This window comes from Aulonocara sp. 'chitande type north' Nkhata Bay, linkage group LG8, assembly GCF_057382095.1.
Source record: "Aulonocara sp. 'chitande type north' Nkhata Bay isolate Kocher_YH1m ecotype deep benthic linkage group LG8, A_spYH_male_GT1.1, whole genome shotgun sequence".
Lineage (NCBI taxonomy): Eukaryota > Metazoa > Chordata > Actinopteri > Cichliformes > Cichlidae > Aulonocara > Aulonocara sp. 'chitande type north' Nkhata Bay.
The window spans coordinates 15,748,079-15,764,519 of NC_141351.1; the positions used below are offsets into that span (position 1 = coordinate 15,748,079).

The 16,441-nt window shown below is 38.6% G+C and overlaps 2 protein-coding genes across 6 annotated transcripts in view; both read right to left on the reverse strand.

The window, feature by feature from the left end:
* Positions 1-4,694, reverse strand: part of LOC147323477 (disks large homolog 5-like) — a 30,335-nt gene extending 25,641 nt beyond the window's left edge. For 3 of the 5 annotated variants that reach the window (XM_086303850.1, XM_086303851.1, XM_086303849.1), the window contains exon 1: positions 3,967-4,694. In XM_086303850.1, the coding sequence (XP_086159976.1) occupies positions 3,967-4,264 (298 nt within the window). In that variant the 5' untranslated portion in view covers positions 4,265-4,694. Of the gene's footprint in view, positions 1-3,373; positions 3,450-3,966 lie in introns of those variants that run through there. The other 2 variants (XM_086303852.1, XM_086303853.1) reach the window with 2 other exon arrangements.
* Positions 4,695-8,775: 4,081 nt separating this feature from the next.
* Positions 8,776-15,867, reverse strand: anxa11b (annexin A11b). Its single transcript, XM_086303854.1, has 15 exons — positions 15,715-15,867; positions 13,669-14,035; positions 13,553-13,590; positions 13,232-13,375; positions 12,999-13,086; positions 12,777-12,871; positions 12,581-12,694; positions 12,325-12,415; positions 12,010-12,089; positions 11,826-11,882; positions 11,647-11,740; positions 11,422-11,517; positions 10,276-10,334; positions 10,050-10,172; positions 8,776-9,962 (listed from the first exon to the last, which is right to left on the reverse strand). Exons 2-15 carry the CDS (start codon positions 14,024-14,026, stop codon positions 9,903-9,905), a joined length of 1,497 nt encoding a protein of 498 aa, XP_086159980.1. The 5' UTR covers positions 14,027-14,035; positions 15,715-15,867; the 3' UTR covers positions 8,776-9,902.
* Positions 15,868-16,441: the final 574 nt, after the last annotated feature.

Here is a 16,441-nt window from a genome sequence, read left to right on the forward strand (position 1 = left end):
AACTCACTTACTTTTCTGCTCCGTGGAAGTCATGTGACCTGAGGTCTGACCCTGCCCACTTAAGCATTTCATTTAGGTTGATCTCGTAGTTACGGTCACAGCCACTTGATCATCTGTACACAATTTTATGGTATAAGAAGACCACTTCTCAAGAACAAACGGAAAGTGGGAAGACTGTCTTTAGTAGGAGTTTACTCTCAACTTGAACATTTCTTTTAAACGTGAGAACAGTCGCTCAAACGTAAAGTGCTGATCTTAAATCACATCTGGTACTATGTGCCACTAACAATAAATGAAAGATATTCTGAATGCTACCCCTTTCCATTAAAAGAATTATGCATTTTTCTACTTGCATCTTAAAGCTCTAACTTAAATATTGTATATAATGAGTAATTAATTGACAAAAGGGGGAAGATTACTTTCTAAGCAATAGATCAGAGTGTTGTCCATCAACATTGAATTTCAGAAAACCATAAAATACAGCTTTTAATGAGGGATATAATTCAGGCCCTTTTTTTGTCAACAGAATGGTTAAGTTGGGCTTACTTATTTACTCCAGTATCATAGCACAGTCATGGTACAGTTAAATAGCACTAAAAGCACAGGTTTTAATGTTGTAGTCACTCTGCTTTGTTCAATATCCCAGTATGCCCACCAAGTCTTTGACGTGATTTTAAAATGTTACCAGTAAACAAATGAGCCAACAACACATCCTTAAACAATACAAAAGATATTAATTAAGTAAAAATTTGACTTTATCTAAATTCCCTTCATATCAGTGGAGTTTCTCATAACTAAATTGTTCACACTCTATTCTAAAATAAACTCAGACATTAAACTTTCACCATGAAAACTCAGCGCTCCTCTGCATACATGAACACAGATTATTATCACTCTGTCCAAACAACCTTTCAGTTGATTTAATACTTTGTAAACAAACTTTTAACTGGACAAATAAACCAATTAGCATTCAACTTAAAAAAAAAGAAAAAAAAAAGACATTTCTGTCAGTAGCAAAGCAACAGATGAAATTTTACTTGATCCCACTTAACTTCCTCTCTGGAGATACATGTGAAAGACTTGGAAAGAAATTATTTGAAATACCACAATATGCATTTATGATGGTACTGCAACAATGACATATGTCCCTGCGGAGAAGCTATTCTAATTAAAGTAGAAGTCTGCTACGCGAGATAGATGTTAGAAGACTGAAAAGCATGCCGAACACAGACATCAGTTTTCTTCTACAGTCTACTTCTATAAATAAGTACACTCTGATATGTACTGTGGTATAAAGTTAATGAGTCACCAATTCTGCAATAACTACCCTCTGTGTCAACAGTTCAAAACCACTGGAGACAACTAGATTCTCTTCTTTCCGCCTAATAAAATCTAGAACGAAACCAAGAAATCGAGCTACATAACACTCGTTAATCGCTAACTGCAAAACACCTGCTCTTGTTTTGCAGTGACAAAGCAAAACTTCCCATGATACACACCCTTATAATGTGCAGCCATTGTGTTATTCTTCCTTAAGAAACGATGAGAACAATCTAAACAGAAAGGTCTCCGCTGGCAGGCCTTAGAGCTATAGTTATGTGAAACTACAAAGTATCTTTATTTAAAAAAATAAAAAACAAAAAAATAAAAACAAACAAACAACCAAGCCCTGGGCGATACACACCCTGTTCGGTACTATAGGCATCATATTTACATCATGTGGAACTTTTTGTAGGTCAGTGATTAAAGGATATATTTAGCATTCATGTTATAAGCATTTGAACAGGCAGGGTTTACCAACATGTGGCTCTCATATTTTTTTGGGGTGACTTGTCAATTACTGCAACTGGCTCCTGATGGTGCATATTATGTAAAAACATAGGTTGCTTTTCTCTGGAAAGGCCCGTCTTTTGGCCACACAGTGGAGGAACCTGTCTGCCCAGTAGCAGAAGACAGCTCAGCCCATTTGTGTCCTGTGTGACTACCAACGGGGATTTGCACACTACTATGACTAGCCCAGAACATGCTCATGTACAAAGCTCTTTGGAACTAGAGTGCCTATCAGTACTCAGTTCTAGACCCAATGCACAATTGTGAAATGCAGCGCAAAAATGAGAAGGCTCAGAAAAACTAACAGAAGTGTCCAGCTTGCGTTCTCTTATGAATTATGCCAAAATAATGCATAATTAAACACCTGGTAGCTAACTGAGTATGACGCGATAGCAAACAAGAAAGCAACTGGATGGATGTTCCTTTTTTTGTTTGTTTGTTTTTCAAATGTCAAAGTGCAACAGAAGTGCTGAGTAAGGGTCATATGTCAGAGTGCATGCATTATGCTATTGCATAAGATGTCAGGTAAAGTCCAGAGAATACATCATTACTGTTTCAGCATACAAAGAATGCAATAAGAGATTTATGATGAACACAAAAAATAGAGAGTATATCTATAGTTTGTGGATTTATCTGTGAATAAAATCACATGCATGTATTTATCACTTAGTTAGAAAAAGGGTGATTATCCACATAGAAAACAGAACTATTACAAAGTTATTATAAACTAATCTGCGATTTGTGCCATTATGAGACCATATTATCTCAGAGGCTTATCCTTACTTCAAGATATATTTAGTAACCATTAGATAAACTTAAGGGTTAAATAATAAGGGTCGAAGGTGGAACCCCCGATACCTTGGAACATTAAATGTTGTGTAAGATGCAGTTTTAGTTCACCTCTTAAGACAAGCCAACAGTCCATATATTAATGTATCCCGAGCAGGCAGGATGAATATTCTCTAAAAAGTGTATCTGATCACTGATAAATAAAAGAGTTTTGAGATCCTGTGTTTCTGGTAATGCTTAAAAGTTACTCTATCATCCAGCTAATTCAGATTCGGAAGGACAACTGCATCTGAATTAGGTTGAGATATTTAAGAATATCAAGACAGTGCATCCCAAATCCAATGTTGCAGTATCTTGCAACATCTGGTGTCATACGTGTATCAAATCCAAAAATTTATCACTTAAAAGTCCCAATCCATCCATAATGTTTAAATAAACCTGCCACTAAACCAGACGAACTGAATCAATCAGAAACTCCTTGCCAGGGGTCATACTTCTGAAATGATTTCAGTTCCACAAGCACTATACCATTACACTATACAGTATCGTGTTAGTAGTAAAACTATACTATACTGACAAATCCACAGAGAAACTAATTTTCTATACATCTGCTGTGGAGTATTACAGTAGGTGGACAAAGGCAATTTTGAATCCATTCACAAGTTTATAATAAAACAATAGTTTGCTGAATGCCTTTAAGTTGCAACATTGTAAAGACCGTACAATTAGTTATTTAAAAAGGTAATTTACTTACCGGTGCTGACATAATCTTAACTGTAGTTAGTTTTACACCAAAAACAAATCAAACTGATGCCCTTTATTCTCCAGTTTATATCCCCCTCGAGTAATTCATTGCACAGTGCGCACTAAAACGCATTTGATTCATCTCTCATTCGTTTGACTATGATAGTGGGTTATTGATTCCCACACACAGTCAGTCCCTCCCTATATTGATTGAGTTTTTTTAGGTCCATTAAATGCTTTCACAAAAAAAGCTAGCAGGCTGTACTTTTGGTGACATGCTAAATGAAACAAGCACAGTAGTGAGAGTGTAAATAGGCATCAGGTCACATGATTGTGCCCTGAAAAGTCTTGCCCAAAGGAAAAGTCATGCCCTTCATCAAATTGTCATAAGGTCAATAGCACTAATGTTTGTTAGATCATGCTCAGGAGAGGATCGAAAACAGGTTGGATCATAAGCAATATCAAAAGCAAGGGGCCCAAACACACCGTTTCACTGTATTTTAGATAAAGCCCTAACTTCTGACACGTCGCCCCTTCTTCATAAACACTATACTCTTATAACAATTTAATTAGGAGGTCGTTAACACTTTAATTGTTTCTCACCACTCGTATGATCCACTGGTCCAATGCCATCCAGCAATAAAGATTGCAGGTGAGGGTGTGTTGTCTCCAGAGCAGTGCAAAACTCTGCGAAATGGTCCCCGTCTTTACTCATTAGTAGCTTCAGCAGAAGGTCCACTTTTTCCGAGTTGGAGGTGCAGTTGTGCTCCAGCTCGTAGCGCTCTGGCTGGCTTAGGGTCCCGCAGTGAGCCAACGCGTCCACAACTCTGTCCGCATCTGTTATTGACTCCACCAAGTTCTGGTAACATTTCTCCAACAACTCTTTGTGCTTGGGCTCCATCTCCTCTCCGCTTCGCTCGTCCGCTGTTTACCAGCTCGGGACAAACCCAGCCTTTTAATCTTTCTGGTAGTCAACTTAACTTCGGGCTACTGCCGTGACTCTGCGAAACTACCCCGCTCGACCCAGTCAGGACGGTTTTCAACCCGAATTGACGGATACACAAGAAGTAGCCATATTTGTTGCCCAAGGCTGTTGACTGCATGAAGATGACAACACATTTTCCCAACCGCCGCTCTCTATCCTTTTCGGAAAAATGACGCCTCTGCCTCTTTAAGCCCCGCTTTGCCTGCGCTACGGAAACAACCTCGGCGTCAAATCAAGTTCTTTAGTCATGTTGAAAAGTGTGGAAACTCTCCAGGAGCGCTCTCAGTCAGACTACAAACTCCGCCATGTCTCACCGTTCGAGCAGCTGTAACCCTGTGCCAATCATATTTCCGTGCAATGGACATTTAAGGTAAACGTGGGCGGGGCTTTTTTTTAGACGCACCTGGCTTCCCGCCGCTATAATTACCGCTGTAATTATTACCACAACTTATGTAATACTGGTTTTGCGCTTTCTGTGTGAGTTAGTTATGTGGAAGGCATTCAAGAATGCCAATAAAAACACACTAAAACAATACTGACGGGCTTGTTTTCACTCACAAGTATTTATTTATTTTTTTTAGCTGAGGACGATTTAATTTTCATTATTATGCCCAGTTTTTGAAAGTTTACACACCCTTCCCAAAAAGCTAAAATGATGCAAATTATATAAACCCCACAATTAATTGCAAAATAAGTGTAATAATATAACGTATTAGGTTTAAGCTTTTACTTTTTGGGGCCAAAATCTTTCGAGAGTGTTGGACTTTTACTCCTGTGTTGCATCATTTCTTGTTAAGAAAGAAAATGTTTGAAAACTCTTGCTTTATTTTAAAGAAAAAAATGCGTTGTACTTCCCTTGTTGTATAACTAGTTTCCCAGTGTGCCAAATATGTTCAGTGTTTGTTGGAATACTAGCAGACTGGTGTAGACTTTAACTGCTGATCATGCTTCTGTAGTACATGCACAGTGTAGTGGAATAACCAAGGTCTTCCCTGAAAAAGACCACAGTGCCAGTAGGGCAGCAAAACCTGCACAGATTTGCAGGTAACTCATATCATGTGCACTAATGCACACCCATGGAAGATGTTGGCTTTTGTATTGCTACAAACCTTTGTATTGGTCACTCTTTTACATCTTATCCATAATATTTAAAAATGTAAACAATTAAAAATCTAGTTTAGATATTTTTTCTTGGTGGACGTACTACGTCCACCAAGAAAAACGTTTGCTAAGAATGAGAAGTAGTTCTGAACCAGTGACGTGCTTTCAGTCTGTTTTGAATACAGCGCTGTTCAAGGGTCATTCATTGTTGGTTTTTGACCTTTTATGTAGCTCATTATGTACCAGAGACTTCCTGAATTACTTCCCCTAGTGTTTTCGGATGTGATTGATGATATTGGAGACCTCATAGTTAAATTAAGAAGTCACCTTTATAGTCTACACAGTTGCAATATCAGGCATTTAGCTTAATTTTTTTTGCTATATAGAGATCTATATAGCAGTGATTATATGACAAAGTGTTACTATTAAATTATTAACTGAGCGCTGGGTAAGCATTTATTCTTTTCCAGCTTTAGATGAACCATTTCCTCATCCACCCAGTGGTTTCATAAAGTGTTGTATATCAAGTCTAGAAATAACAGAATCAACCGTAAACATTTCCAGAGTGTAATTGTATTAAGTGAAGTATATAAACTGTTTAAAACCTTAGTTGGGAAGCTTTGATGACTCTTTCAGCATCCTTTACAAAAGATAACATGAGGTTCTCAGGGTCTAATGAAATTTGTCTTCATAGGTGACAAAAAGTCAGAGATATTTCTGTGACTGGTGGTTCCTTAACCCTCTTGTGCAGCAAGAAGAATATGAAGGGTGATAAAATAAAATCATATATATTCTGTTGAACAAGATCATTTTTCACTTCTCAGTTTTTCTAGTGAAATACTGTTTCTGGCCGACAAATGTACTTTTGGTGAAACAGTCACTGATCACAGGTCATCTCTACAGTAAAACCTACTGATGAAAGGTTGTGCACTGCTCTAAAATCACAAAATTACCAGATGATCTTCTCCTCCGAATTTTCTTATTATTATTTATTCTAATGATAATTACTAACTGGCTGAAGGTTTTAATAAAATAAAATAACTATATGCCAGTACACACATTGTATTAGATACAGTGGATGACACTTATTATGACTTTGTTGTACATTTTATAAGAGTTTATCATATGTTTCTACTATCACATCAAGTCATACCATGTAATACAGTGATTCACTCTCCAAAACACAGCTAATGATTAGGTAGCAATTTTATGGATGCAAATTCAAACACATTTAACACTTAAGCAGTTTTAAATGTAAATATTACTAGATTACAAATCGGACATTGCTTGACTTCTTAAAACCCAGTCTGCTCAGAAAATCCCACACATACATTGTGGGCATCTGAATAGGCTATTATTTGATTACAAGGGAAATCTAGCAGCTCTTATTTCATGATTTGATCTCTCTTTTTTGTGAGGAGATTATACCTCCAGATTGTAGTTGCCTGTTTCTCATCTGGATTGTCCCCTGACACAACTGCCCCGCTCTGCAAGCTTTATTCTGCTCCACATAATCCATCAGGTCTCAAAGGAGGGAGACGTCACAAAAAGATAAAATCCTTACGAAAACGAAATTGTTTAGAATCAGACAGCAATATTAAATGTAAGATTATATGTCTATATCTATATGTGTTCACAGCTAAACTGGAGATGTGTGGAAATCTACTTAAAGCTTGTTTATGATAATTGCTAGTACTTTTTAACATAGAGCTAGAGCGTATTCCCTTTATGAGGATTTTCACTCTTAGCTAGAGCTTGCTAAAGCTTAACGTGGTACACAGTGTGCCTATACATTTCCCCTCTTAAATTCGAAACAGCTTTAACAATTATGTAACAACAGCACTAATTTCTTTTCCCTGCAGGGAAATCTATTCACCGCTTACCAAGAAAACAAGTTGCAATGTTTAGGAATTATGTAAATTCCTAAAAGCATCAAACAGATTCAAAACACTGAAATCTTGCATTTGCTTTTAACATTAAGTGGGAGCAATTTATAGAGTTCTACGCTGTCTTCTGGTATATTGCTTCTCCTGACACACAAATAAAAGCATATGGTTGGACAGGATTTATTTTCTCACTCTGTCAAAAATCAGAGGAAGAGCCTCAAGCCCCACAGGCTGCCACTCTGCATGCTGGATAGTGATATCTGCTGCTACATCTCATTATGTGTTGTTCATCTAATCCTTGGGTTTGTAATTTGCTTATATGCACTCATGAAGTTTAAAGCAGGATTAGGTCCCTGGCAACCAAATGTCACTTAGCTGCACAATCCTCACTGGATGGCTGGAGAAAATCCACTGCAAATAAAAAAAGAAATTGCTCAATACTTACTCACACTGATTGTTTATATGATAGTATTAAAAGGCTGGTGATGAACTGCAGATTTACTGCGTCTGAAATAAACCTTTATTGAGACCTTTGTTTTGTGATATTACAAGTTTTAAGAGAAGCTCTTAAAATTTCATTACAAGTAATATAAGAAAAAAAGCCTCAGGCTAAGGCCTAGTTCAGGCTGCTCTTCACAGCTATTGCACCTTCCACTTGGCCCAGTGACGTGGACAGACGTCTTTGTGTCCCAAGCTCCATAAAGAGTGCATCATCCACTATGCCATCACATCGACAAGTTAATAATTAAAGCACTTTGTCTAGAAATCAGGATCACGGAAGTGTTCTGTCCTCCTCTTAAAGTAAAAGCAAGCTAAATGGAAGCCCTCCTCTCTCCCCCGTTTGATTTCACTTTGACCTATATCTTTCACGAGATATCAGTGCAAAATCTTAGCTAGAGAGAAAATACACAAATGCCAACATCAAATATTTATCATTCTTTGTCCTCAGGCTGGTGGACTGTTTTCATTTCGGGTGTATATGAAAAGTTAGAAAGTGTACAAGAAGCAAGGTTTGCAAAGAAGCTATTTGTCTCACGAACACATCCCCTCTGAGGCTGCACTTCGAGGCCACTGAACACAACAGAAAGACAACTTTAGGACACCCGTGTCTCCAATATGGACACTATTTATAGCCTTGAGAAAAGCTCTATGAAGCTCCGCTCCATATCACTTGAGCTTCAAAGCACACCTGAATGAATTTCTCTCCCCTTCTCAGATTATAAAGCAAACACGCACGCACAAACAGAACTTATGTAAGCCACATTATTCACACCTTTTGACAAGAGGCTGCCGCTCATGATGCTCAGAGGTGGAGGGGGCTTACCCACTCGCTGTAATACAGACCTAGGTGGTGCAAATGAGACTGGCTTTGACATGCAAATCGTTCATTGTGCATCTGCTTAGAGCACAAAATCCACACGCAGTCATTTTTCATGCAAAACACACAATCCCATTTCACAAAGAAAATGTGCCAAATTTTTTTTTATTGAAATCAAAGGTGGTTGTTTTTCCTTTTTTTTTTCTTAAGGCATCCACTGAATTTTGACAATTATTATGTTACAAAGCAAAGTAGTTAGTGCAGGAAATACTCAGCAAAAGTTAGTTCAGGCAGATCAATTCTACAGAGGTGACATAGTTTGTGTGAACTAAGAGCCCTCTGCTGGCAGTAAAGCATACAAATCAGCAAAGGACACTGTTGAAAGACTAAACAAAATATTGAGAAACAGAATATGGATAACTTCCTGTAGCCATACAACTAAGATTATCGAATGTTTGCTAGACAAAACAAAAGAAAATAATTGCGTAGGTCCACAGGCTTACTCGAACGGCACAATATGATCTGTCTTTAGGCTTTGGCGTTTCAGCACTGAGTGAAAGGCAAATAAATGTTGATTGGCAATAAACTAATTTGCATAGACTTGGAAGCAAGAGTTAAATTTCAGTTAACTAAAACAAACACCCATTACAGGAGAGATGCAAATATTATTTCTTACATTCAGAGAATGATTGATTGATTGGGATATGATCATATGCATATACAATAATAACATACACCTTTGTAAGTAGGTACACACAGTTGCAATGCTTGGCAATACATTCACAAAGCGCTGTACTAAATATTTCTTTCTATATGGATTGCAAAAATTAGTCACATGGCACACTAGCTCTTTTTCAGATCTTACTTTCTTTTTACTTTGTGAAGTTCTACTGTTACCCCAAAATAGGTTTCCTACAAACTAAAGTACATTTTAAATATTATTGTGTAATATAGTCATTGCAGTAATTTAGTTAATTTCAGGCACACACACATTTTGTTGGCTACCACTCAACCTTTTGTGTAAAAAGAAATATATTAATGCACCTTTAAAATATGAATAAATGCAATACAGTAGCAAAAACTATGTAATTTAAGAGAATCAAAAATATATATGTTGATTTGATGTAATAATCAGAAAAATGGCACTAAATGCATGCAACAAACGGAATATAAGGTCATATAACATTGTTTCAGTGTGGATGTATATGATGTCCTTTTGAGACACGCTCCTTTGGGGTCTTGGTGCTTTTTAGTCACTACCTCCACACAGCTTCAACAGCAGCTTCTTGTAATCCCCAGAGGTATCACCCTGAGAAATCCAGAGAAAACGCATCACATAACAAGCACACGGTGATTAAGCTTTGATCGTCAAAATGACAAAAACAGTGGGACTTACTGAGATATCAGTGTACAGTGATTTTCCGTAGGTCTTCAGATACTCCTGCCTGATGTCCAACATATCTACCTCGGAGCGGGACACCATGATACGGATGAGGGTTCTGTCCTTTGTCCCTGCTCCCTGTGAGCACAATGTAATACCTCGTTTATGTCTTCTCCATTCTCTCTTCACAAAATCAGAGCACTAAACTAATTATCCGAGGGATGACAGACAACAGATGTACCTTCATGGCCTTATTGAGCCTCTCTGCAAAGTAACCGGGGGTGTTCTTGATGCACTTCACTAAAAAAAGTCAAATGAAAGATAAATAAAGGAGCAGAAGATGCTGTTGTACATATAAACCAAGAAGACATAGCACGCTTAAAAAGAAAAGACCGTGAAAATTGAATGGATGGAACATGAGACACTTCTGTACATATTTAGTTTATATTGTGTCCGCCAATAAGGTTGTGTAACTGACCCAATTTGTGGTTTTACTACCTTGGTTATTTTTAATGAATGCAGAGCACAAACAACATGAGATCTACAGCATCTACAGGTCTACAGCAGCAGAAGACCATTCCTGTCAGCTAAGAACAGGAAACTAAGGCTACAGTTTGCGCAGGCTCACGTCTGAGTCTCGATTCTGCTGCAGTACTCAAATGGCAGGTTCTGAATTTAAGGTAAATAACATAAAAGTGTAGACCAATCGGGCCTTGCATAAACGGTTCAGGCTGGTGAAGGCTTTGAAGGACGTTTTCTTAGCAGACTGTGGGCTCCACAGTACCAACCGAGCACTGTTTAAATGTTGCAATGTGTCAGGTCTGTCAAGTCTAACCTGGTGTAGATCCCTGACGTATACCTACCTAGAAATGTAAGTGCATGTTGTAGTTGCTATATACATTTAACAAACTACGCTTTACTTCACTTGTGAGCTTGCTTGGCGAGCTTATGGTGCCAGTCAAACACTTTCAACACTTATGATGAAAGTCGCCAGTGAATGAGGATGTCGTATCCTCTTCCTCAGTTTAAGTCTTTACCTCATTTATATTTCTAGCTTTAATATACAGCTGGAAATATAACTTAGTTGATTCTACAAAGCCCTCAAGAAGTGTTTGCTGACATTTAACAGATTGAAGAATCAGTTTCTAATTTTAAAATGCCTCATAAAAACCAATGTGTAGTCTTCAGTCTGTCTTGCCACCATTTGCTTTCAATCATGTATTTAGGTCAAACAGCTGCCTGTATTGCACCTGCATAGTATTTATAGGAAAGTCTTGCAGAACAACCTCAACCAGTGGCTTTAATATATACTTAAAGCTTTTGCATGTCTTTGGAAAGTCGCTTCAGTTTGGTCCAGGCTTGGAAAAAAGAGATCCAAAGAACGTACCCACAGCCACCATGCCAGACTCAAGATTGCCAGACATTTCCCCGCAGATGCTCTTCTCAATGTCCTTCCCGCACATATGCTGGTACTCCTGAAAGACTATTCAAAGACAAGATACACAAGCATGACAGTTACAATGTAATTCTTTAAAGGTTTAAAAGCATATGTGCTAAAGCGATTCTATTTATGACACTGAAAACAAAATAGTAAACTTCCTGAGCTACACACCTGCCCTAAGGTGAGGCTTGCTGCGAGCACACAGGATGGCATTAAACTGAGACTCATCAGTTCCCACCTTATTTTCTCCTGCTGCATACAGTTTCTGAGGAAAGAAGGAGAAGGATAATTATGGCTTGCATTTGCTTTCAGAGAGCGTTGAGGATACGAAGCCATCTTTAAACAAGTACCTGAGCATCCTGTTTGGCCAAAGAGATGTCAACATTTGGCCTTTCATCACGATTTCCCTAGAGAGAATAGAAGGAAGTAGCATTGAGAGCAGAAAAACATTATGTGGCACAGTGCAGAAGTTAGGTCAGAACTTCCCTTTATGAGAAAGCTCTTTGTAAGTCCAGCAAAATGTGCTGATGCTACCTGACAGAGAGACACCAGGAGTCTGCGAAAGTGTCCAGACGTGTCGCTGCTAATAGAATCCTCCAGGCTCTTCCCGTACTCTGGAAGGAAGGAGGGGCTTTTTAGGAAAATATATTCATTTCCATAATATTTGCATAGGACATTTCAGACACTGACTTTTTCAGAATTCATTATTTACCTGTTGATCAAATAAGCCTGCTCAGCTTAAAGCAAAATATACCCTTACATTAATAAAAATAAAAAAAAAACAGGTCTTAATAATGTCTTCCAACAAGAATTTGAATAAAAAGTAGAAAAGACAACATTAAAACTCACCAGCTTTGTAGATTCTGGCAATTTCCTGAATCTCTGAATTGGAGCGTGATGACAAAATCTCAATGAGACAAGCCTCATCAGTTCCTGCACCCTAAAACAATTACAGAAAAGCATAGCGAATGCGATCAACATTCATTTGCAGCCAGCCATTTCACATTCACTTATTTTCCTAATGCACGATGAGCGAGATATTGTGGTTTGGGCAGGAAAACCAAAACTGAAACCATTTACTGAGACAACCGCATGAGCTTCCAACCTTTATAGCCTCTCTGAGTTCAGATGCATCAAATTGTGCTGGAGTCTTCAGCATGGCAAGAACCAGATCTTCAAAGTTTCCAGTTAGCTCAGACTTCAGATCCTTGGTTAAATCCTAAGCAGAAAAACAGAAACATCTGACTGCAAAGTCAGCTAAGATAAAACTGTCACAAAAGCATTATTATTTATGAAAGTACCTTTCCGTAAGTAGTTTTATAAGCTGCTATCAATGGAACCCTCTGCTTTTTTGAACGATTTCCCAGAAGTTCAATAATGGCATTTTCATCGGTGCCTGTCAAGATGTTATTTTGTTAGAATCAATTTATGATGTGTAAAAGGAGAAGGAGCAAATGAACTGCTAATGGGAAACAATATTATATCTGATGGGTTTAGCATACTCAAATGCATATTTTACTGACCAAAACCCTTCATTGCCTTTCGAAGAACTTCAACATCCTTCAGTGGATCAGCCCCTGGAAAGTCTTTAATAGAACCCCTGTACCCTGTCTAAAAAGCATAAGAAATGATAAACACATATATAAATAAATTATACATATATCTGACATGATAAAATTCAACACAGTAACAAGTGTGTATGCTGTGGTAATTCTATTTGTGTTAAATACCACAGCATGCACCTGCCACATCTTACAGGCATGGCAGGGCCCTGAGGGTTGGAGGGACCCCCACTTCCATATCCAGGCATTGAAGGGTTAGTGGCAGGTGCTCCTGGGTAACCTGGCATGGGTTGGCCTGGGGAAGGGCCTCCTGGATATCCCTGCGGAGCTCCTCCTGGCTGCAAATGAAGGGACAGCTAAGTACATGGTGACAAATGCATATTAAACAAATAAGGTTCAGATGGGAATGGTAAAGATAAGGAAACTTAAACAAATGAGATTTAGCCTGAGCCAGTCCATATAGTATTAACGAGCTGACACGTAAGAGGTGAAGAGTGAGATAAGAATTTACATACCGCTCCATAGCCACCTGGTGCTGCACCCCAGCCTCCACCTGAAAGAAAATATTGGCTTAAAGAAAGAATAGTACCTCACAAATGTAATCTGTCATGCCTTCTTCTTGGAGCCTCACCTGCTGGAGGCATGGATGGATAACCTCCTGCTCCAGGCTGAGCAGGGTATCCACCAGCTTGGGGAGGGAAGCCTCCAGCTGGAGCGGGGTAACCACCCCCCTGGGGTGGATAACCCCCTGCTGCTGGTGGGTAACCACCTGCCTGGGGTGGGTATCCGCCTGCCTGTGGGGGGAAGCCTCCTGCTGCAGGTGGATAGCCACCTGCTGCAGGGGGGTAGCCACCTGCTGCAGGAGGGTAGCCACCTGCTGCTGGTGGATAGCCACCTGCTTGGGGAGGATATGCCCCTGGTTGAGGCGGGTAGCCTCCCGCCTGTTGTGGGTATCCTCCAGACTGAGGAGGGTATCCTGGGTAGCTCATCTTCAAAACCTGGAGGTGAAATAAAGCTGGAGACTATCACTGTGTAAATATTTGTTTTTATGTAAAACTTTTTCAGGGAATTTATGTTTTTGTCTAAAGAATGTTTACTGAATGGGCTCGTTAAATCTCATATAGAGCAGAAACAAAACAAACATTTTCCCCAAGACAATAGGAAATTGTTTAAATGTCTCTCACCACTTCCACTGATCCGTATCCCTGTCATATGATAATGACATTGCAATGTGTTCACTGTTTATGAAACTGTGCAACTTTTGCTTCCCCATTCTCAGAAAACAATATAATATAAACCCTCAATAATGCGAACAAGCAACAGTTGCCAAATCTTAATAAGTAATAATGTTATTTGGACAAAGCTGATTAGATTCTGCTAAGTGAAAGGTGAGTGGTTTAATACCTGAATCTTATAGTCTGCATGTCAAAGAAATTCTAAACAGAACAAATTTTGTTCAGGGCAAAAGATAATGAGCTGCTGAGCTATATGCAAAGCATGCTTTCTGTAACTTCAAAACTGTCATTGTGCATACCAGCAGGAAAATATTTTGGGTTTGTGTTTGTGAAGTGAAACTATCAAACAGTTTGAGTGTGAAGTTGAAGCAATGTCCATACAGTTTAAAAAGATGTCTAAAGATATGATTTTCATGAGTTAAAACGAAGACAAAAATGCTTGAATTTCAATGAATGTACCTATTTACTACGTTGTCATTCTTTATCTGTTCATATTTTGCAATGTGTCGATAAAAGACCTTCCTTCCTTAAAAAGGAATGCATGTATTTTGCAAGAACAAGTGCGTAAACACAACTTAAAAAGTTAATGACAGCCAAACAAAAGACGATTTTTCGAAATTACTGATTTTAGTTTGAACAGAAAGACCAAGGGTGTGTTACAAATGAGTTCTTGGAAAACATTTGGTTGCTGACACTCCCTTGCTTTTCAGGTTTTATTTTCTCAGTATTTTGAAACAATGCCACGGGCACTCGTAGTAAATACCACCAGTTAGGCAACAGAAAAAATACGTAAGCGAGGGGGAACTCACATAAATTCCTACAGTAATTAAAAACAACTAACTGTTGTATGTGTAGTACATGTTTCGACTTTGAACGTCGAAAAGCTCTTTTAACGTCAAAAGCAGTAAAATCAAAGTCCTTATACTCGTGAGAGCATCACAGGCCTGCATTTTCTCAACTAACCAGCTATGATTTTACTGTTCAATGATAAACGCATAATAATAAAAACATTGGCCCGTTCGTGATGGTAAGAAGCATTAAGTGATTTAACCGTGTGCCCTGACGCAGAAGAGCAGAAACGACCCAGCCGTCCGTTAACGTTACACAACACTTTCAAACCGAGTTACTGCTTTAGCATGTAGCATCCGGCCTGGGCGACTAATAAAATATTTATTTTAATTCCTTACATACATTTTACAAGCGCTAGCGTGCCGCTGTGACGTCCCCAAAGCAGAAAGTTAATTGCTAGTTGCTATCTGGTAACGTCACCATTAAACGGCTGTTTGTTTGATCAGGCAAAGCTAAACGAAACAAAAAAAAGTCAACAGCCAAAATGAGCCGCTACATTTCTGCAAGTTCCTCGCTGTTGTTTATTGCAACGTAAAGAAATATTTGTTTTAAATATATTGCAGTGGAAAAAACTATAGATTAGAGTTACTTACTTGGCAGATGCGGGCGTCAGATCCAGGAAGAGCCAGGCAGGGAGAGACCAGCCTGAATGTGGGTGGGTCCTAGTTTCCGTGCTAGCAGTAATAACCTTTGCTTTGCTTGTTGTTACCGCTGGAGATAGAGACCACTGTTGAGTCAGAGGGCTGTGATGTGTCATTCTCTCCACACTGAGCACTGGAACATTGTTTGGCTTTAATTGATTAAAGTTGCTTCCATACAGGGACAAAAACCAAAAGATGATTTGTAAATAAAAAGTGTTTTATAATGAATCTACCCCCCCAATGAAACCTGTGTATCTATGCAAACAGGGGTTTTCTGTGTATGCACTGCAAATGCCCCAAGCTTCCACATCACACTTTTACTTTTACTTTTTAAATTTCCATTTTCATGTCTCTGGGCCACATGACCTCTTGTATAATACAAATTGTTATTTAAAAAAGCATGAATCATAGCGGGTAGGACATCCCCAGACCTTTCATTTGGATCGTAATTTAGATTATTTTGAGCCTCCAAAATGAATGGTTAAACCCATTATTTAAAAAAAAAAACACGCGTGGGCAATAAAAAAACAACACTATTTTACAAGTCATGGGGTTATTACATGTTTTAGCACGACATTTTAGCTTTCTTACTGAATTAGTCAGTATGAAGCACTAGATGGCAGCAGCCCACTTCCTCATTATAATCCACTGGGCTTTTCATCAGCTCAAATCCACTTTG

Excerpts from the sequence above, each read along its gene's own strand:
- anxa11b (XM_086303854.1), bottom strand. The coding sequence starts at position 14,026 with ATGAGCTACCCAGGATACCCTCCTCAGTCTGGAGGATACCCACAACAG. Across the intron at positions 12,695-12,776 it reads ATAAAACTACTTACGGAAAG|GATTTAACCAAGGATCTGAA; the intron begins GTACTTTCATAA and ends TTTTCTGCTTAG. Across the intron at positions 9,963-10,049 it reads CACTGTACACTGATATCTCA|GGTGATACCTCTGGGGATTA; the intron begins GTAAGTCCCACT and ends TGGATTTCTCAG.